This window comes from Ursus maritimus, unplaced genomic scaffold (assembly GCF_017311325.1).
Source record: "Ursus maritimus isolate PB19 unplaced genomic scaffold, ASM1731132v1 scaffold_7, whole genome shotgun sequence".
Lineage (NCBI taxonomy): Eukaryota > Metazoa > Chordata > Mammalia > Carnivora > Ursidae > Ursus > Ursus maritimus.
This window is the reverse complement of record NW_024426885.1, coordinates 46,642,252-46,664,453: the sequence shown is the minus strand read 5'-3', so window position 1 is coordinate 46,664,453 and position 22,202 is coordinate 46,642,252. Positions and strand designations below refer to the sequence as shown.

The following is a 22,202-nucleotide window of genomic DNA, read 5'->3' as shown; positions in this document are numbered from 1 at the left end:
AACATAATACAAAGTTAATCCAATTAAAACAACAACAGCAAAGTGATGTTCATTTCTTTCTCCAAAATTGGTGAAGATTATTAAAATTATTACATTTTATGCTGGTTTGGTTAGCGTTAGTTAGATATGACAATTTGTTAGAGATGAAGTTTTATTTTGGTATAACTTTTCTGGAAATAATTTGGCAATTATTGCCTATTATACATAAAGCTTGGTGCCTAAAAATCAGAGAGGTATTTCTAGGAAGAAAAATGTGAAAGTAACAATATGAAAATACTTTCAGATATTGTTAAATATCAGAATATAATAAATAATAATATTATTAAATATGATAATTAAAATTATGTTTATAAAACACTTTTGTTTACTTGGTAAATGCTTCTGTTATCAATTGCAAACATAACACCAAATTCTGTGTACATTAGCAGTCCTTTAAAAAATTATAATGTAAAAAACTGTAGTAAAGTGTATCAAATGTTTATTAAATGTGTTTACCTCTGTATGTTTAGGATTATGTATATTTTTAAACATTGCATTTAATTCTTTTTCCCAAATTTCTGCAATTTTAACTTTTATGAAGACACTCCCATCTTTTTTTTTTTTTTAAGATTTTATTTATTTATTTAACAGAGATAGAGACAGCCAGTGAGGGAGGGAACACAAGCAGGGGGAGTGGGAGAGGAAGAAGCAGGCTTATAGCGGAGGAGCCTGATGTGGGGCTAGATCCCATAATGCCAGGATCACGCCCTGAGCGGAAGGCAAACACTTAAGGACTGCACCACCCAGGCGCCCTGTGAAGACACTCCCATCTTTTAAGCATAAGATACTTAACACTATCTTCAACCATGCATTGATCATGAATTTTTGCTTTTCTCTATAGCCTACTTTCTTGAGGAAGCAAGAGAAATTGTGTGATACTTACACATGTAATTCTTTCTGACTATTTTATAATCTCTCTCTGTAGTAATTTCATAAATGCCAAAAAGAATGTTCCACTATGTTCCATATAGTGTTTCAAGATCTGGGGTAGTTTTTTCTTTGCCCCTGGTAGAATTTTCCCCTATTATTTTATTTTCTGTGTACCAATTGATTTTATCAACTGATTTTATGTATATACACACACACACACACACACACACACACACACACACACACACATATATATGTCAATATCACATCTTCTTTATCCATTCATCTTTCGATGGACATCTGGGCTCTTCCCATAGTTTGCCTATTGTGGACATTGCTGCTACAAACATTGGGGTGCAGGTGCCCCTTTGGATCATTCCATTGGTATCTTTGGGGTAAATACCCAGTAGTGCAATTGCTGGGTCGTAGGGTAGCTCTATTTTCAACCTTTTGGGGAACCTCCATACTGTTTTCCAGAGTGGCTGCACCAGCTTGCATTCCCACCAACAGTGTAGGAGGGTTTCCCTTTCTCCACATTCTCTCCAACATCTGTCATCTCCTGACTTGTTAATTTTAGCCCTTCTGACTGGTGTGAGGTGGTATCTCATTGTGGTTTTGATTTGTATTTCCCTAATGATTAGTGATGTTGAGCATCTTTTCACGTGTTTGTTGGCCATCTGTATTTCATCTTTGGAAATATGTCGATTCGGATCCTCTGCCCATTTTTTAATTGGATCGTTGGTTTTTTGTTATTGAGTTGTATGAGTTCTCTATATATTTTGGACATTAACCCCTTATCAGATGCATCATATGCAAATATCCTTTCCCATTCAGTAGGTTGTCTTTTAGTTTTGTTAATGGTTTCTTTAACTATGCAGAAGATTTTTAGTGTGATGTAGTCCCAATTGTTTACTTTTGCTTCTGTTGTCCTTGGTTTGGAATCAGATCCAAACAGCAACCAGTGGGAAATCCTAGAGCTGAGGAATACAATGGCTGATCTACACCATTCAAGAGAGATACTCAACAAAAGACTTGACCAAGCAGAAGAATAAATCAGTGAACTCGAAGGTGGATCTTTTGAAATTATCCAGTCAGAGAAGGAAAAAAAGAAAAACTGAAGTAAGCCTCTAGGATTTATGGGACATCACCAAAAGAAATAATATATGCATTGGGGGAATCCCAGAAGAAGAAGAGAGATAGGGAAAGAAAGTCTATCTAAAGAAATAATGATGGAAACTTCTCAAATTTGGGGAGAGAAATGGAATTCCACACTGATCTAGGTCTCTAGGAGAAACACGAACATCCTAGAATGGGGAGGATTGTGCGTTAATGATGAAAGAGTTCTGTCATTAGGGGCCCAGATGGCTCTACTATGGATCCTGCTTCCAAAAAATTGCCATATGGGAAACAGAAGACCTTTCCCTAGGAATTGAGGCATTATAAATTCTACAGTACACAAGGGGGTGCCCCAAGGAGCATCAAAAGCCAGGAACAAATCGGCACCACCAATGGAGTGGCCAAAAGAGAAGCCTGGAGGCATGAGGCTGTTGTTACGTGGAACTAGGCAGAGAATCGATGCAAGAGATAAAGCCGCAAGAATCTAGAAGCAAGCAGAGATTACCTTTGATAGCGAAGGCAAGAGGGTGGGCAACTGTCTTACGGTAATTGGAAGTTAGACTCTCCTTGGGGATGGCTGCAAAGGTGTTATCAACAGCTCAAAGGTCCACACTGGTCACCTGAGTACTGCACAGGACAAACTTCAGCTAAGAAGGTGGGAGATGAGGGCCAGGAAGTTAAGGGAAGGCCATCCCATAAAAGGCAAGTGGAGGTCTCTCTGCGATCTAAAGCAGGAAGTCAAAGAGTGACCCCGCCAGGTGGCAGATCCCCCCCAGCCACTGCCCCCACAGCCTGCAGCCTTCACAGCTCCTCCACCTGCCCCACGCCTGCCCGGATATGCCGAGGAGCGTCCAGCTCTTTCCCAATATCTGGGCAGTAATGTTAAGGTGAAGGAGGAAGGAAGTGGGCACAGCAGGTCGTGGATCTTGGAATCGGCAGATGCAGGTTGCATTTGCAATAGGTGTAGATCATTGTGTAACTTGCCGGTCTTCTCTGGAGCTCAGAGTTTTGGACATCTGTAAAATACAGACACTGATGATGCCATTGAACACACGGCGCTTCAGGAGGGTACAGGTGAGATCACAGGCTGAAGCTGCTCATAAACTCTAAGCTGATATGCATGCAGTGTTATGAATATCGGTGGCAGGTTTCCAGAACACAGGTGGGGGTAGAATGAGTCAACAAGGAAGAAATTGCCCCACTTCGTGGAAAGAGCTCTTAGAAGAACAGGGCTGGGTGGCTCAGGTTACAAAATAGGCATAAATAGCCAGTGCCTGCCAGGGAAAGGCTAGTTGGCCTGGAGATCCTAGAGTCTGAGAAGAAGCAACCGTGAGTGTTTCTGTCGTGGGCCCTCATTTGGTTTTCCCAGTGCCTGGTGAATATCTCCCGCCCCTGTGGCTGCTTTATCCTCCTGGTGCTACGGAGGCAGGGTCTGGGTAGCTGTTCTTGTCTAGGGGTGTGACGGGTGGGGTGCACAGTGGGGCAATGAGGAGGGCTCTTCTGCCCCTCACTGCTCCCTACGATCTCTGGGCTGGGGGAGGGCGGGTCAGTTGGATGACACCCACCCAGACCCCAGACACCATTGTCTGGAAGCCCCAGTAGAAAATGCAATTTCAACTTCTCTCCTAGTTCCTCTCCATTCTTGATTTCTTCAGAAAGAAGGGCGGTAGAGGAGAAACAGACCAGACCTTCACGGGCCTGGGTTCTAAGCTCATTCGCCTATCAGCTGCCTGTGGGACATGGACATTCATGCTTCTCTCGTAGACTCAAATGTTTACTTTAAAAAATAGACTTACTGGACTAGGTCACTAATTTTCCAACCAGTTTTCAGGGGAGTCGTTTTTCTCAAAAAAATCTGAATCTGAAAGCTTGGCACGAACACTGTGGGTTGAGGGGGCTGCAGCTCGGCCCACTCCCTCTGTGGCCCCAGCTAAAATGCCTCATCTGAATCATAGGTCTGAAAACCCGTGAGTTAGCTCACTTCAAGGCCCCTTCCTGCTACAGTGGGCCCTGGGCCCTTCTATGGCCTCTTGAGCTGTTGGGCAGAATGCCTATTGCTTTTCGTTCTTCCCCAGATTTGGGGTGCAGGGCCCCAGAGTTGTGGTAGCTGCAGACCAGGGGACGATGCCCTTGCTCTGGCGTGGGTTCTCTGGTGCTCGTGACTGAGCTTCTGCCATGACAAGTGATCCCCCAGGTCTTGGTCCTAGCCTCTGCAACTCCCACAAGCTCTTTCCATGCTCATAACTTTACAGTTTCTCTCTGAGAGTGGAAAGAAGCCCAGTGTTGGAGGTGACTCAGGCCCTATACCCACTCTAGTCTCACTTTGTCCCTAAGTCCCAGTCAGGTAGTAACTGGATGCCCTATTGGACATCTGCTCTTTCTTGTCCCCAAACCAGCTTTCCCTTGACTGAACCCATCTCACATGTCCCCTTCTGCCATGAGGCCTTTCTTTCAAGTTCTCTTAGGTCGTCAGAGCAGCATGTTACATGTCCCAGGGGCTCTCCAGCTGCTAAGTTAGTAACTTTGAGAACTTTCACCTGGGTTCTCTGTGGGAATTTCTTATGGAGGCAGTGTCTAGTCCAGGCCAGACCTCATGCCCACCTGGGCCCTAAAAGGCTTTGGAAGTCCTGCTGCTCTCAGACCCACAGGAGGGAGGGGAGGTGGAAAGGTGCTTCTCCTGACCTTCAGGAGCTGGGGCAAGCCCTAACCCTTGTCCTAGGACCAAGAGCATGTCCTTTCTCTTTCTGTTCCTCTGCCTAGGCCATGCTTCTCCTGCCTCTCTCCGTGCTGATCCTGCTTGCGCAGCCCCTGAGGTCACTGGGAGCAGAGGTGAAGACCTACTCCCAGAGAGCAGCAGCCAGCACCTGCACCCTGGTCATGTGTAGCCCCGTGGAGAATGGCCTGCCTGGTCGTGATGGACGGGACGGGAGAGAGGGCCCCCGCGGCGAGAAGGGGGATCCAGGTAGAGCCGGGACCATGGGCTTGTCCTGGTGGAAAGGGGTGGGCATTGGAATTGTAACCCACGCAGAAATGTTGGGTATTCTGTTGTGGAAGGCTCAGAGGTGGACTTCTTCCTCCCCGGGGGGTGGGTTTCCTGGAGACATTTGGTCCTTCTGAAACACTGCTTTACCGTTGAAAACTGACTGGCTGTTCTGAGCCCCCAGGTTCCTCCCTCTTTTGCCAGCAGCCCTGACTCCTCCCCTGGAGTCTTCTGATTGTTCCCACCCCAAGAATGAGGAAACAGTGGGTACAGGGAATGTGTGGCTCTTCAGAACCCGGCTCCAGGGACTTAACTGGTCATTCAGATTCAGTGGTGTCTGTGTGGGGTGTTACGTATGTTTAATACTGCATGAAGGATGGGAAAGAAAGAGGCTCTGTGGCCCCAGACTCAGGTCTGATCAAAAGGATTTGCCCTAACACATTACGGAGAGAACGAAGGGGAGCTCACATTTCTTTCTCCTGCCTTGTGCTTGGGCATTCACCGAGTAATTTGTTTAACCCTACCAAAAGTTTTACAAGGAACAGCATATGACTCTCATTTGGCAGGTGAGAACATCGTGGCGCAGAAAGGCCAATGGCACCCAGTGTGGAGGGGAAAAGACACGGGCTTGTGAATCAGACAGATCTGGGCTAGAGAGCCAGTTCCATCTCCACAGCAGGGACCCCCCCACCCCGCCCCGGGACAAGCAGTGTCCCCGTCTCGGTTTGCTCATCTATAAATGGGAATAATGTCGACCATGCAGTGAAGAATAACTGAGCCAAGGCTTTCCTTTTTGTTAAGGTGTCAGGATCAAGGTGCGTCTTTCTGCTGGCCCAATCAGGTGGATTCTCGTGAGGTTCCCAAAGGTCCTGATTATTAAGGGAATTATCCGAGAAGTACTGCCTTGTAGGGGAGGGTCTGGGTCTTAGTGGCGAGGCATCAGAATTCAGTGAACCAGCAACGAGGACAAGGCACTGGGCTAGGGCTATGGTGGGCTCTACTGTGGTCTTTATCTCTCAGGAGTTTGCATTTTGGTTGGGGAGGAAGGAAACTAACATTTAAGCTGGAAAGAATGGGTAACATCCCCAGGTTTTGTAGGGTAAGGGACAAGCGAGTATCTGTCTATCTGTCCATCCTTTGCAGACAGAAAATGGCTCCCAATGTGAATGGCGTGGGGCTTGGGGAAGGCCACGTGGAAGGGAACTCAGAAGAAGGGTGGTATTCAAGGTGTCAGCATCTTGAAGAATCCCCCCTCTCTTCAGCATTCAGAGGGGCCCTGAATTAAATCCCGGGGGGGCCCTTTCCTACAGTCGCCCTGTGACCCTGCGGCTCTGAGTGTGGCTGCGCCCTCCCTCTCTTGTGCAGACGCCGCCCCTTCCCCCTCCCCCCATGCACATTCCAAGCCTGGCCTTGGGTTAGGAGAGAGAAGCGTGCACAGGTGGGCCGGGGGACCAGGCTGCACTCTGGCTCCGGGATGGCAGGCATGCCAGTCGCTCAACCATTATGGGTCTGAGAATTTCCAAGAGAGCTTAGAGCTCCTCAGAATCCTGACCCAAGGAAGTCTGGCTGGGCCAGAGTCTGCCCTTAGGACGATGTCCCCTGCAGATGCTGACACACAGGCTTCCAGATAGGCCAGAGAGAAGAGAGCGTTGAGCACAGGTGGAGGGTGGAGTCGGGTCCCTATGGCAATGCCTCGGGCATATCGCGGAGGGCCAATAAGACCCCACCCTGTTTTGGGGGCAGTATTTCCAGGGACAGCCCCTTATTCCTCAGCACCTCCAAGATTCCTGCCCAGAAGGATTCAGCAAGAGAGACCCTCCAGCGGCACGCATCTCCCTCCGAATAAAACCACACACTCCCCAGTAGCCCACAAGGACACTGCACCGCTGCCTACTTCTCTGACCTCACCTCCTTCTACTCCAGCCACACTGGCTCCTTGCTGATCCCCAGCCACACTCGGCCCCCCGCCTGCAATCCCCATAGCTGTCCCTGTGGGTCATTCCTCACCCCCTTCCCGGCTCTCCTCACAGACCACTTTCTCCGTGAGTCTGTGCCTGGCCACCCCGCTTAGAAAACACCGCGCCCCCTTCCCACACTCTCTGTGCTTGATTTTTCCTCTGTGGCACTTTCTCTGATCTAATAAACCCTAGGTTGTGCATTTTAATTTTTAGGATCTGTTCCAATGCAGTTGGGTTTAAGCTCCACGAGGAAGGGATGTTGTGTCTGCTTCCTTCCCTGCCGGGTCCCAGCATCGACGATGCTGTCGGGTGCACAGTACAAGTTTCAGCGAGTACTTGCGGGATGAAGGAAGGTCAAATGCCAGGAGAGGAGGGATTTGCTGCAGTGAAGACTGGCCACATTGCTGGTGCATAAAGCTTTGCTTCAGGCGGCATTAAGGTACAGGGCTGGCCTTTGCGGGACACTAGGGTGCAAAATCAGTACTTTTTTCTTTTTTTTAAGATTTTATTTATTTATTTATTTGAGAAAGAGAGAGAAAGCACGAGAGAGTACAAGCAGGGGAGAGGGGATGAGGGAGAAGCAGGCTGTCTGCTGAGCAGGGAGCCCCACCCTGGGACCATGACCTGAGCTGAAGGCAGACGCTTAATGGACTGAGCCCCCCAGGCGCCCCCAAATTAGTGCTTTTGGAGGCCTGGGTGCTTGCTGTTGAAGAGGGCGTCCCCTCTCCGGGCCTCCAGGGCTTGTGCTCCATGGATGGGAAGCCTCTACTCTTCCTTCTTCCTGCCACCATCCCAGCCAGGGTGGAGCCCAAGAGAGGCTCAGCCTCGGGGCAGGACCTCTCCGCCCCAGCACAGAGCCCTGTTGGATATGGGATGTGGGGCCCAACCTGTAGCCTTCTATGCTTCCACTGCATTCCTAGTGAGGATGATCCCTGGAAACAGGACACTCTGCCCAGCACAGAGCCTCTCAGCCACCCCTCCCATTCCCCCCACACCGGCTCGCTCTTGTCCAGGCGGGCCTGGTCCCTCCTCCGCTGGGAGCACGGCTTCCAAGTCTGAAATGTCAGCTTTCCTCTGCAAGTCTCTTTAAATCCTCCTTGCCCTGCAGTCCCATCTGTCGCTCTAGAAGAGAGCTCTGGGCACGTGTGTGTGTGCCGGGGTTGGGTGATGATGCGATGGGGCGAGGGACGTCTCCTGATTGCCTTCCTCACTCGCAACCTGTGCCTCACAGTTGAAAATCCTATTACAAGTCCTGTGCAGACCGGGACCTGGTGCCTATGTTTGCGACTCACCCAGCGCCAAGCCTGCTGTGTTCCGTAGATGGTCTCTGCGAGTAAGTAAGTGAACGAGCCATCAGCACACCTGTCAGGTGTCGTTTCTTTTTGCTCCTGAATGTGTATGGCAGCTTTATTCACAAGAGCTCAAATGCTGGGTGATGCGTGGATGGACGAACAAGATGAGTTCTGTCCACACGGTGGAGCATGTCTCAGCCATACAAGGAAATAGAGCGCTGAGACGCACAGCCAAGTGGATGGCCCTCAAGGACGTGACCCCAAGTTAAAAAAGCCAGACGTCAAAGGTCATAGGTTGTAGGATTCCATGTATATGAAATGTCCAAAGCCAGAAATAGAGACGGAAAGCAGAGCAGTCCAGCGGCTGGGAGGAGGGGGTGGGGTGATGGCTTAGTGGCTACGGCTTTTTTGAGGGGTGATGAAATGATTCTGTACTCAGTAGAGGAGGTAGTCACACACCACTGTGAGTGTGCTAACTGCCACCGAACTGTATGCTTGGAAAAGTTTAGTGTTATAGCATGTGAATTAAATATTTTTTTCACCTCAGGAAAAAAAAAGAAAAAAGAATAACCAAACGAACAGAACTGAGTGTAAAGCTCTTGAACACTGATAGTCGTCTGCACCCGGTAGTCTTTGGGGGGTAAATCTTGAGTAATGTCAGACCTAGGCAGCCTTTCTGGAAGGAACACGACTTTCTAAAAATGCTTGATCGTTTTTCCATTACAAAAATAATTTGTGGCCACTTAAGAAACAAGAAGAAAGTTACCATTACCTTGTGTCACTAGGAAGGAACGATGGTCACGCTTCCGTATATGCGTGTCCTGTGTGTTTTCCAGCGTGTCCTGCTTGCACGCACGCCCTGCACACGCATGTACGTACCCAGGAAACAGGATCGCATTGGGCGTAGTGATACATGAGGTAACAATATGGTCTCTTTTCTATAGTTTCAAGAGCATATCTCATCGCATCGTTTTATGGTTTTATTGAGGTGTAATTGACATATCACACTGTCTTCGTTTCCGATGTATAACGTAGTGATTCGATATTTGCCTGTATTGTGAGATGATCACCGCAAGTCTTGTCAACGTCCATCCCCACACACAGTACCATTTTTTTCTGGTTGTGATAAGAATTTTTAAGATCTACTCTCTGATGTGAGGTAAACTTCAGAGAAATTGCCACAATAGCTCGTGTATAGACAATCTTCTGTGGGGATAATAACAGGACCCCATGGGCATATGATTATTTAAGCAGAAAAAAAGAAAAAAAAAAAAGGATTTGATTCCCCAACGATTGTATAACTCGACTAGCACCTTGGCCAATTCTATGTGGCTGGGATGACAAAAATCGCTCCCTTAAAGCCAGAGGATACCCCACTGCATGGATTTAATGATGGACTTACAGATATAATGGATGGCCCCACTTTCTTTATGATTTGATTGGATAATGTACTTGGGGATGCCCTTATCTCCTGAGACAAGACTTCTCCCACTTGCCAGTGGTTCCCTGTAATTAAAACATTGTTAAGGCTGGACCTCGAACAAGGAGAACTGCTTGATGGTTTTTATCTCATAGTCATTTATCCTAGAAGCCACCTCTACGAATGTGCGCTTGCAAACAAAGGCTTTAGCCAAACATACAACATACAACAGCCCTCCTGGGAAGAAGAGCCTCAAAACGCACTATGGGACTTCCGGGACTTCCGAGAAATTAGCAAAACAGTATGCTTGCTCAGCAGGGCTCTCAATGATACTTCCCGGGCGCTAGATGCACTCAGCCAAGAAGTAAGCGGAGTCAGAGAGGGATGTCTCCAGCCGCGCCACTGCTGACTGCCTACTATTGCTACACCGTTCGGGGTATGAGGAATTTCCTCACATGTTGTTTTAACATTACAGTTAACTGCTGCAAGGTGTCCCAATTAATAGGGGACATTTGTGATCAATTAAATAAGATCGAGATATCCACTAATCTATTGGACAAAATTGGTCGTTGCGGGTCTTATCTAAGGGATGTGATCCTAGTTTGGGGCCTAACACTTGTTTTATGTTCATCCTTTTGCATGTGCTGATGCACCTACCGTTTGCTGTCCGTCGTGACCCCCTGGAGCCATACTGCGGGTCCCTGGACCCACCCCTGGATAGATTCTAACTGCCACACAGCCCGCCGCCCCATTTCAGCAGGAAGCAGCCAGGGCAGTCATTGTCCCATTCCCTAACGGCATTTAGGGTTACTATTCACGGGGAGGAATGAGTAACGACAGGTGGGGCTAGGTAGGGAGAGAGAGATAGGGGGTTATGTGATCAGGCTCACAGAAATCCCAAACATGTGGGGGTGTGGGGAAACCAGAGATAAGGGAACAAACGGACCACCCTGCCCTAATCGAATGGGGTGGGTGTCTTTTTTTATGATAATCACCTGTGACTGAGAAAGAACAACCAGACCCAAAAAGGAAGTAAGCCATTGAAGGTGTCATCACTGTCCTTGCTCAGCCGGGATACAGAGAGGTTAAAAGGATTTAAGTTCCTGGTTAGCTTTCTATAAAAGACCAATCCTAAAGGCCCTCAGTGGCGGGACCATCTCACTCCTGAGAGCTTTTATCTGTATCCTTGCTTAATAAACGTCTATCACTTTACTCTCCCCTGCCCAAAAGAGAAGAAAAAAGATCTACTCTATGAGCAACTTTCATATATACGATACAGTATTATTAACTCTAGTCCCCGTGCTGTGCATGACATCCCCAGAACTCATTTTATAACTGGCCATTTGTATCTTTTGACCACCGCAAGCCGTTCTGCCCTCTTCTCAACCCCACCTCTGGCAGCCACCAATCTGTTCTCTGTATCTATGAGTTTGTTGTTTTTGTTCGTTGGCTGGCTTTTCTGTTTGGATTCCACATATAAAAGAGATCATATGGTATTTGTCTTTCTCTGACTTATTTCATCCAGCATAATGCCCCCAAAGTCCATCCATGTTGTTGCAAATGGCAAGATTTCGTTCTTTTTCATGGCTGAGGAATATTCCATCATATATACACCTGCATCTTCTCCATCCATTCATCCACCGGTGGACACCCAGGCTCCAAGCTGTCTCCATGTCTTGGCTGCTGTGAACAATGCTGCAATGAACATGGGGGTGCAGATATCTTTTGAATTAGTGTGCTCGTTTCCTTTAGATAAATACCCGGAAGGGGAATTGCTGGATTAAAAGTAATTCCACTTTTAATTTTTTGAGGAACCTTCATTCTGTTTCCCACGGTGGCTGCCCCGATATACTTTCCCACCAACAGTGCACAGGGGTTCCCTTTTCTCCACATCCCAGTCAGCACTTGTTATCTCTTGTCTTTTCTGATAACAACCGTTCTAACAGGTGTGAGGTGATAACTCACTGCGGTTTTGATTTGCATTTCCCTGGTGATTAGTGCCAGGTGTCATTTTAATATAAACTTTGGTTCTGGGACAGGGAGAACAAAGAACCCATGGTCAAGGGTAAATGCTGACAGGTGGCCTGCTATAAATACTGTGGACAAGCCAAGTGGGCTGGGTCTTGGCCTGAGTCCACAACCAACTCTGGCAAGCCTGTGTTCTCACCTGTAAAATGGGGATGTGGACACCCATTTCCTGGATCACCACTGGACCAAGGAGTGTGGAGATGGAATGTCTGCACCGTGTAGAACCTTGAAGGCATGCAAGGGGCCTGGCGGTACAGGCAGCTGGCTCCTCCTGGGCCTAAGGCCGGGTTTATACCCATCTCTTCTGCTACTACAGGTTTGCCAGGAGCTGTAGGGAGAGCCGGGATGCCCGGACCAGCTGGCCCAGTTGGGCCCAAAGGGGACAATGGCTCTGCTGGAGAACCTGGACCAAAGGGAGACTCTGGACCATCTGGTGAGCAGCTGGGCATGGAATGCAGCTGTCTGCAGGCGCTGCTGCCGCCCCTGGGATACACCAGTAGACACGCACAGATCCCCTCCCAGGAAGAAGGAAGAAGGTTGTTGTGAAGGTGGCACTGGGTTATTTTAGGGAAGACGTGGAACCACTGCAGCTACCTCTCTAACTTCTATCATTGCTCTCGTCTTTTCCTGTGCTCCCACCTCCAACAAGGGTGAGTGTCACTGACCCAGCGGGTCCTTTTCCCCAGGACCTCCAGGACCTCGAGGCGTGCCTGGGCCAGCTGGCAGAGAGGGCCCATCAGGGAAGCAGGGAAACGTAGGACCTCAAGGCCCACCCGGCCCAAAAGGAGAGGCTGGGTCCAAAGGTAGGTGGTTGGTATGTGGCCGGTCTGGGAGGGAGAAGGGAGGAGTACGGTGGCAGTCGGGGATGTGACCTCAGGCAGCAAGCTCAGAGTGCCAGGAAAAGCCCAGATAGTCAGCGCTGGGTAGGCCACATTGTGACCCCTTCCTCCCTCCCCCCTTCCCACACTGATGGTGTTGTCCTGTTCCCTTCCATGGACGAACTCCCATAAGGAGCACCTTCTCCCCAGTTCTCTCTCTCCCCCTGGAGCAGTGAGTGAAAACTCCACTAATGAACACACTCTCGGCAGCATTCATCCCAATTGGTTCCTTCCTCAGGAGAAGCAGGTGTGGCCGGCACGCCTGGTTCTGCAGGGACACGAGGGCCCACAGGTGTTAAAGGAGAGAGAGGTGCCCCTGGTGAGCGCGGAGCCCCTGGGAATGCCGGGGCCGCAGGTGAGTGATAGAAGGAGCTAGGGCCGGGCTCCGGTTCCCTTGTTCCCCGTGGTGCTGTTGATGGCCACCCCTCTGCCAATACCACTCATCACGTCAGAGCTGGCATGATTGGGGCGGGGGGCATAGCTATGTCCAAGGAGGGTGACTGCTGGGCTCTGGGAGCTGTCTGCACCCAGGGAGAGTGACACGTGAGCACCAGGACTAGTCTGGGTGCCGGAGAGGTTGGTCACTGGGTGATGGGACAGTCAGTGTGTGGAGAGGGTACATGGCTGGGTTCTGGGAGCAGTCTGTATAGGGGAAGGGGGACCGTAGGCCAGTTGGACAGTCCATGTACTGGGAGGCTGAAAATGCTGGAAAACGTGTACAGAGCTCACCCAGCTCTTCTTCTGTGATCCCAGGACCTGCTGGAGCCATGGGTCCGCCGGGACCTCCAGGTGCCAAAGGGCCCCCAGGACTGAAGGGTGACAGAGGTGCTCCTGGGGACAAAGGAGCAAAGGGAGAGAGCGGGCTTCTGGGTAAGGTGGCATCTGTCAGACTGGGGAGTTCCCGCGGGGTGGGGGCAGGGGAGGAAGGTGGCATTCTTTTTATCGGGACAGTCTATCATCTCGGACTTCGGCTCCATTAGTCACGGGGAGTCGTGGGAAGCAGGAAAGCTAGCAGGCAGGAAGGTAGGTGAATTAGGCTCTGGTTTTAGGCTTACTCACTGGAGGGCAACCCTGAGCGCTTTTCCCCCTCATCCCTGGGGAAAGCATATCCCCTTCCCAATTTAAAGGATAGCTCTGAGTCTCAAATAACCCAATGGATGGGAAGTACTGATGAACACATATTCCTATTCCCTCAAAAGGAGGTGCTATGGGATCCCCGGAATTTGGAGTTAAAATATGATGCGGTTAGTGTTCGTGAGGTGCAGAGACCTGCTCAAGGGACAGTTTGTTCATAGCAGAACCACGGGAAATCTGGAGGCAACAGGGTCAGCAGATGTAGGCTTCTTAGGACCCAGTCCCAACTCCTTAGTCCACTCCCAGTATGTGCCTGCAACTGGGCACGCTTCCCTTGAGGCCTAGACTCTGAGCTGATCCCAGGCGATGCTGGGCTGACCTTCCCGTGGCCTCTCTCTTCGGCAGACGTCGCTGCTCTGAGGCAGCAGGTGGATGCTTTACACGGACAGGTGCAGCGCCTCCAGAATGCCTTCTCTCAGCATAAGAAAGGTAAGTGCCTGGACCTGAACGCAGCCAGGCACTGAGGGTGGGCCCTCGACGGGGTCTGGGCCTTGGTTTGGCATTGGTTGGGCTTGGGTCTGGGATTGGAATGGGTCGGGACCATATTTAGGGCCGGACCTGGCTCTGGGGCAGGGTCTGGGGCTGAGAACAGGGCTGGGACAGAGCATACTCCAGGATCTGCAAGTAGATACAAGAGACAAACAGGAGGATGTGGCCATATCACCGGTTCAGTGGGGTGATGGAAGTACGGTGGACGTTATCAGGCTCTAGGATAACCCCCAACACCACAGCGACTACTACACAGACCCCCATTCCTGTCTACCTTGTGCTGGTCCTTGGGATAGACAGCAAGACAGCCAACCCAGGATGCATTTCTTACATCTGGGTGCCCAGAGACGTTGCTTCATGGCCCAAGGCAGCAGAGAATCCAGATGCTGTCCTGAGAGCTGGGGCTGGGATGCTGCCCTTGGGGGTCAAGGCTGGTGGGGGCGTGGCCTTGCCCTGTGACCCTGAAGCACCTCACCCTGGACATGCCCATGGTTCTGGCAGGGGGCTGGCTGCCTCGGCTCCAGCCAGTGCTCTCCCCGCACCTCCCCGGGTGTTTCAAGCAGAGTCTTCCCTAACCCTGGAATGCTGCTGAGTCAGGGCCCCCCAGGAGCACAGGTCTGAGTACCCTGTGCCCTTCAGAATCTCCACCTCAGTCTTTGACTGCCCGGCGTCCTCATCTGCCCTCCCTGACTTCAGCTCTGTGTCGGCACCATTCATCCGCTCTCCCTGATCCAAAAAAAGAGAAGAGTTTTCTGAAGGAATAGAGCCTAAAGGGGCCCGGCTGGGTAAGACCCAGGGTTGGCCCCTAAGTAGCAAGGATGAGAGTTTCAGGTATTGGGTGTGTCCTCCTCCCTCCACAAACGTATTTGCACACGCGTTCCCTCACTCCCATGCCCACTGCTGCACACGAAGGGGAGCGTGTCCATAGGCCCCGGCCACGTGTGTGTACTCAAATAGCTTCACTCACCCTGCACCACGACATACGTGAGCACAAGCAGGGGCGTGCACCCGTGTCTGGATGGCGAGTGCTGCCGTGTACCTTCGGATGAATACGCGGGCATGTCCGTGTCTGCACACGTGTGCGCACCCAGGTGCAGGCACGTAAGGTGAACCCTCGCACGGGCCCCATCCAGGGCTGCTCCAAGGGCCGTCCTGAGCCTGGGGAGCACCTGTGCCCGAGCCCGTGTTGAAGCTGCAGAGGAGGGCCGCGGGGCAGGGTGCAGCCTGAGCTCTGACCAGCCCAGGGAGACCGGGGCACAGCCCTCTTGGGCGCCCTGACGATTTCCATGCCTGAGCCCAAAGCCAAAGGGGGGGTGGGGACGGGATGAACTAAAAAGAGATACTTGATATGTCACATGGGTGATGCTTTATGAAGTGTACCCCACTTTAAAAATGAGGAATTAGGAACCCTGAAAAGGGAAGTAACTTTCCTTTGCCCTCCTAGACCGCCAATGCCAGGATGGGGTGGAGCACCTGGCTTCTGATTCCCCAAACAGGGCTCTCCTGGAACCGATCCCTTCCCCCTGCCACTGCTCAGGAGCCTTCATGCCCCCCGCGCCAGCACCCCGGGGAGGCTGACTGGCTGGGGCATCACCCACATGCGTACCAAGGGGCCCACATGGGGCTGTAGTGAGTACAGAGACTAGCACGTCGGGACTCTCAGATGCCCCCCTTCCCCCACCCACCACACAGCAACCCCGCAGCCTGGCTTTTAGGCAAAAAATCCGATTTTCACACTCTCCGAAACTGCCCCAGCCACCACACTGCCATCTCCTCGGCCAGAGTCATTCCACCCCCCACTGACCCCAGCACACAACGTGGGATGAAGTAGAAAGAGCAAGTTCCAGCTCTAGTGTCCCAGCGAACACGGTTTAATCCTAACCCTGCATTTGACGGGCCTGTGACTTTGGGCCTCTTCCTTAACCTCCCTGAGCTCCAGGGTCCTCATCTGTAACTGCAGACCACCGGACCTCTCCCAGCGTGCACTGGGAAGTCAGCGCTGCTCTGGAACCAAGTGCCTCCCTTTGGTCCTATCTGGTGCCCTGATACCCCACAGGGGAGGCCTGGGTGGGGGCGGGGGAGGGGGCTCCAGTTGGAGCACAACGGTCTCAGAGCCCCTGAGCTCCGGCCAGGTGCTGCCATAACCCCAGCCTGACTCTCTTCTTCGTTTAGTGGAGCTCTTCCCCAACGGCCGAGCTGTCGGGGAGAAGATCTTCAAGACAGGCGGTTTTGAAAAGACATTTGAGGACGCACAGCAGGTGTGTATGCAGGCCGGGGGACAGATGGCCTCCCCACGCTCTGCAGCCGAGAACGAGGCCCTGCAGCAGCTGGCCACCGCTCAGAACAAGGCTGCTTTCCTGAGCATGACCGACATCAAGACAGAGGGCAAGTTCACCTACCCCACCGGGGAGCCCCTGGTCTATTCCAACTGGGCCCCGGGGGAGCCCAACGACAACGGCGGCTCCGAGGACTGTGTGGAGATCTTTACCAATGGCAAGTGGAACGACAAGAACTGCAGGGAGCAGCGCCTGGTGGTCTGCGAGTTCTGAGCTGCCGGGGAGGGGGCCGCACTCGGCCGGGGAGCCTGGCCAGCGAGTGGGGGCCAGACCTGTGTGCTGCCAATGGCATCGCCCCTGCTGGCCAGGGCTTCTCCACAGAGCCATGGGGGGAGGTCAGAAGGCAGGTCCCTGCGGATCGCCTCTCCCAGTCAGATGGCTTCACACACGCAAGACCTGTCAGAGGAAGAGGGGGCCAGCTGCTTTCCCAGTTGCAAGGAATAAAATTGGGTCCCCAAGACCTCCCCGTGGCAAAATCCAGTGGCTCCTCCTCAGATGTCCTCCTCCTCCAACTGTCAGCCATGTTTGACCGGCTGACCATGCCCTGCCCTTCCCTCTTCCTCCTCTGGCCTTCCAGAGCGCTCCTGCCGACTTTTGTCTCAGCGTCCATCAGCCTCGTTGCTCCTCCCTCCTCCCTTTGTGACCACTTAATGGCGCGGTGCTGGCCTCTGCTCTTCCGCCGTTCTCTTCTGGCCTCTCACTCCAGGTGGAACTCATTCCATCCAAGGCTTCGAATTCCTTCTCCTGACAGCTCCCATATGCATATTCCTGTTGGGGGACCTCTCCCTAAACCCCAGGCTTCTCTAGCCAACGCAAGCTGGAGCCGCGGGACTGGCAGGCCTCCGTGGTTGCCTCTTGCTTCAAGGCCAGAGCCCAGGAAGTGGCAGAGGACAGGGGGATGACCTGGCAGCGAGCATCTGTCTCCCCCGACTGCGTGGCCCTATGTCCAGTAGACTGGGCCTCATCCTTGCACCGCCCAGGATCTCTCTCTCTCTCTTTGTGTCATATGACTGCCTCTTGGTTCACGGGAGGGAGTTCCATCCACACAACCCGAGCTCCAGCTGAAATCTCAGGCACAGAGGGTGTCCAGCCGTGCTCACACTTATCCCCAACCCTTCTCTGGCCCGGCAGTTCCAGGAAGGATCTTTCCCCTCCCCACCCCAGAGGTAATCTCGTCAAAGGCTCCTCGTGTTACAGCTTCGGAAACCAGGACGCAGAGCGAGCAGGGAGTCACACGTGGCCCCAGGCCATATCAGCGCTGCAGCTCAGTCGTGACAAAGGTCATCTGACCTCAGAGCTTATGCTTTTGGCCTGTAAATTTTTAGATCAAAAGCCTCCGTATAAATTTAGTTGATTTTATTGACATAGTACTGCAAAAATATTTTTTCGGTATTTTCTTTTTTTTAATTAAGTTTCTATTTTAATTCCAGTTAGTTAACATACAGTGTTACATTAGTTTCAGGTGTAGAAGACAGTGATTCTACAGTTCCATACGTCACCCTGTGCTCATCAGGACAAGTATGACAAAGAATGTAAATGAGAGATGCCTGGGGGGCTCAGTCAGTTAAGCGTCTGCTTTTGGCTCAGGTCATGATCCCAGGGTCCTGGGGATCGAGTTCCGCATCGGGCTGCTGGCTTAGTAGGGAGCCTGCTTCTCCCTCTGCCTGCTGCTCCCCCTGCTTGTGCTCTCTCTCTCTCTCTCTCTCTCTGAGATTAAAAACAACAAAAACAACAACAACAACAAAAAAAACCCCAAAAATGTAAATGACACCCTGCTTAAGAAATTGGAATGACACCTGGGGGAAGCATAGGCTCATTGGAGGGGGCAATGCCCTTCCCCTAGACAGAAAGGCTGTCCCTCTCTCCTTTGCTCCCAAAGACCACGAGCTCTGCCCTTTCTGGCCCTTCCTCAATGGGTCCCCCACGCCCTCTGCCCGACACTCCTGCAGCCACATGTCGTACACAGGACAGCAGGCCTGCAAACAAAATTGTCATCTCCCACCAGCATGCAGCTCGGGCTCTCTGCCACGATCTTTCTCCTGTTACTAAAAAAAATCCCCAATTCCTGGCAGCTTCCGAAATACAAGTCAGTTCCACAGTAAAAGCAAACAAGCCTCCAGCACGGACGCCCCACCTGGGCACACTCACTGAGGGAGCTTAGAAAGGCCTTTTTGTTTTTAAATCGCAAATAAGAAGAACAACTGAATCGAGCCTTAAGCGAAATAGGAGCATTTCTTCTAAGAACAGAGAGTTCTGAACTGGCCCAAGGAGGCCTGGGAGAGCGCAGGCAGCAAAGTGCTGCCTCCCCGGCCTCTGCATCCTCGCCTCTTCCTCCTTTCCACCCCAGCTTCCTCTCCTTCCCCGCTCTTGACTGCCCACGCAGGGGGAAACGTGTGTCACAGAGACTGCCACACAGAGATTAGACACTCTCGCTGCTAGCAGTTCAAAACTCGTATGAAAATGAGTCTGTCTCAGATGCCCGCCTCTGGTCGAATCCCCTACACCTGGAGGGCGGGTCCACACAGGACAGTACGGCCGCTGGGATCCATGCAAGGTCGTGGTGGTTTGGGCAGACCCTTCAAAAGTGATCACTACCCATCCAGACGCTTAAGCCAAGCCTATTTCTTGACAAGAGAGAAGGAAAATGTGCAGAACTATGTGACTCGGTAGGAAGGAAAGAAACCTCCCGTGGTGTTGAAGGCTGGGAATGCTGAGACCCCAAACCCTGGGAAGAGGCGGCAGATCTACTTGCGCCGTGGGCCACAGGGGGCTGGTTTGCTCTCCAGCACCCAGAACAAGTAAGGAAGGTCATTCGGGCTCTGTAGACACAGCTCGACTAATGCAGAGGACTGAGGCGAGCATCTCAGAAAATTCAGACCTGAGCCCATGCCTGAGCGTAGAGGCCTCCCTTGCAAGTACTCCTATCTCGTACAAAGGTCAACACATATCTTAAACATCATCAGCCCCATCCCAACCACAGTAGCCATGGTCCCTGGCTGAGTAGCCCAGGTCCCAAGTCAAGCCAGGGCTGTGTGATTGTTATGTTCTCAGGAGACGCTGTGACCCTCCCAATGCCAGGTGACATCATGGGAGCAGGCTGGGATCCTTCCACGTTTGGACAGGGGACAACCACGGCAGTTTCATAGGGAAGGCCCTGTTCAGTTTAACAGAAGATTCTCGAGTCACCCCCTGGTTCTCAACCCTGCTGGCACCAAACCAGCCCACGTCCTGCAATGAACAGCCAGTGGGGAGCCCTCTGATGTTTGCTTTTTCAAGCTCCTAGCTTTCTTCTGAATTCCCTTGATGTAAAAGGGAATTGCTTACGTTGCGGGCATTCTCTTATCACTCTTATCTTTTGTATGTCCTTAACCCAAGGTTAACAGCGTACTTGACTTCTCAAGTTATGAACGTCTCATATACAGGAGCAGAGAAACCAGGTATCTTTGAGGAGGAGAAAATACGAATTTATATATCAAATATTTGTCGGGGCCTGGATACAGAGATGGAAATGGCTGGTCACGCCCTCATAGACGCTGCAGCCCTGCACGTCCGTAACATTAGATGTAAGCCGTAGAATGTGTTCCAACAATGGGCAACCGAGACGCTCGACAAGTAGACTCAGATGAGGGGGCGATTCTAAAAGCCATTAGCCAGGAGAATAGGGAGCCGTCTCCTTGTGCAATCACCAGGCTACTCAGACTCTCGCTCAGTTCAGGGGGATCGTCCGTGACTAGGAGGCCTCTGGACGGCTGATAGCAGGTGTTTCGTATATTCTACTGTTTTTCACCAATATTTCAATGAGGGAGGCCTTATGAAGGCAGACTTGTGACAGGTGTCACATCTGGGGGGACGACGATGAGGACTGGTGCACATCCCTCAAATGCCCTCTTCTCTGCTGCCGCTGTGATCACGGACGGCCTTGGGGCTATAAAGTTCCTGTACAACCCAGCATCCAGGAAACGGAAGCGAGTTCAGGGAGCACGGTTGCCCTTGTGGATCCAAGGGGGTCACTTGCCACCACTTGGGCTCCGAGTGAGATTTGGGGGTTGTTACTGCCGCATCCGTAGCCCATCCTTCTCCGTGACACACCGATTAGTAGCCTCCTTGCCCCCACCTCCTTAAGCAGTGTAGGCTTTCAGACTGCCTGCCCCAAACAACTCTGAGCCCGGAGGGACTCAGGCGGGCCCTGCCTGAGCAAAATGGTACTTTTCATATTTTCTAGTACATGGGCAGAATGAATGGAGTTGAGTGAAAGAAGTCCTCAATTCCTACTTGTAAGTCTGTTTGTGGGCTTGAATAAAGTGTTTTCAAGATGTTTCCAGGTCCTTTGATCTGAGGAAAGAGCGCTGTGTCTTCACCACCAGGCTCTCTGCCCTTTTATGAGTTTCCTGAATACTGCATTTCAGGTGTGAGTTGCTGGGCCCTGGCCAGGGCCGAAAGTCAGGCGGCAGCCTGGGGCCAAGCACAGGCACTCTGTGACCACAGGGCTGGGTCAGGGCAAGAAGAGGAGGGGACAACCGGACAGGGCTGGGTTTTGAGCCAGTCTCATGCCTGGCCACCCGGATGCCTGATCACCATCCACTTACCCAGAGGCATGTGAGTTTGCCAAAGACTCCATCCCAAGTCCCTTGAGGACCCCATCAAGTGATTCCTAAGCTCTTAGGAAAGAATAAACATCCTAGAAAAGTGAGAAAAATTTAAAGATAATGAGAATGGGGACACAAGGGCGGCTCAGTCAGTTGGGTGTCTGACTCTTGATGTCAGCTCAGGTCATGATCTCCGGGTCCTGGGATCAAGCCCCGCATTGGGCTCTGTGCTCGGTGAGGAGTCTGCTTCTCTCTCTCCTTCTCACCTCCCCCTACTCACAAGTGCTTTCTCTCTCAAATAAATAAAATCTCTAAAAAACAAGAAAAATAAAAAATGAGAATAGACTTCTTCACCTTATGTTAAAAGGTTTTATAAAGCTAACATAATTAGCATATTAGTGACGCTGGAATAGAGATAATGATGTGGAAACCCACCAAGTCCAAACACGTAAGGATGCATGTGTACACATTTGTATCATGTATAAAAATAGAATACCGAAACAGTAGGGAGATGATGATTGCTCAGTTAATAATGCTGAGGTAAATGGCTAGGCATTTAGAGGAAAAACAAAATCATATTCTTTTAGTTACAAATAAAAATCAAAATCAGAGGAAAGTGTCAGTGATGATTCTATAGGCTTGGAGGGGAAAAGAGCCATCTAAGAATGATATCAGAGAGAAAACCCAAAACAATGCTATTGATACATCAGACCACACAAAAAATACATAAAACGTCTCTGTCAAAAAGTAAAACCCAATGTAAGATAAAAATTAAAATGTTGATTTATTTGCAAAGCACATAAGAGAAAAAAAACAATAAGAAACTGATGAATAAGTAGGAAAAATGGGATAAGAATGAGAAGAAAAAATTCATAAAAGAAGGAATACTGAAGTCCAATAATACTGAAACACGAAGAAAGGCACACTCTTAGCAGTAATTTAAAAAAACTAAATTCAGCAACAGTCAGTCGTCCCAAATCTATGGACCAGAGTTAAAGTTATAGTCAAAGAACATATACTTTTCTTTCATTGTTACTAAAAGAAATGTTACAGCATGAACTGAAAAGAATCAAACT

The 22,202-nt window shown here is 50.7% G+C and overlaps 1 protein-coding gene across 1 annotated transcript; it reads left to right on the top strand.

Annotated features, from left to right (window-relative positions):
- Positions 1-4,788: 4,788 nt before the first annotated feature.
- SFTPD (surfactant protein D) lies at positions 4,789-16,753 on the top strand. Its single transcript, XM_008696101.1, has 7 exons — positions 4,789-4,987; positions 12,020-12,136; positions 12,390-12,506; positions 12,820-12,936; positions 13,335-13,451; positions 14,061-14,144; positions 16,377-16,753. Exons 1-7 carry the CDS (start codon positions 4,789-4,791, stop codon positions 16,751-16,753), a joined length of 1,128 nt encoding a protein of 375 aa, XP_008694323.1.
- Positions 16,754-22,202: the final 5,449 nt, after the last annotated feature.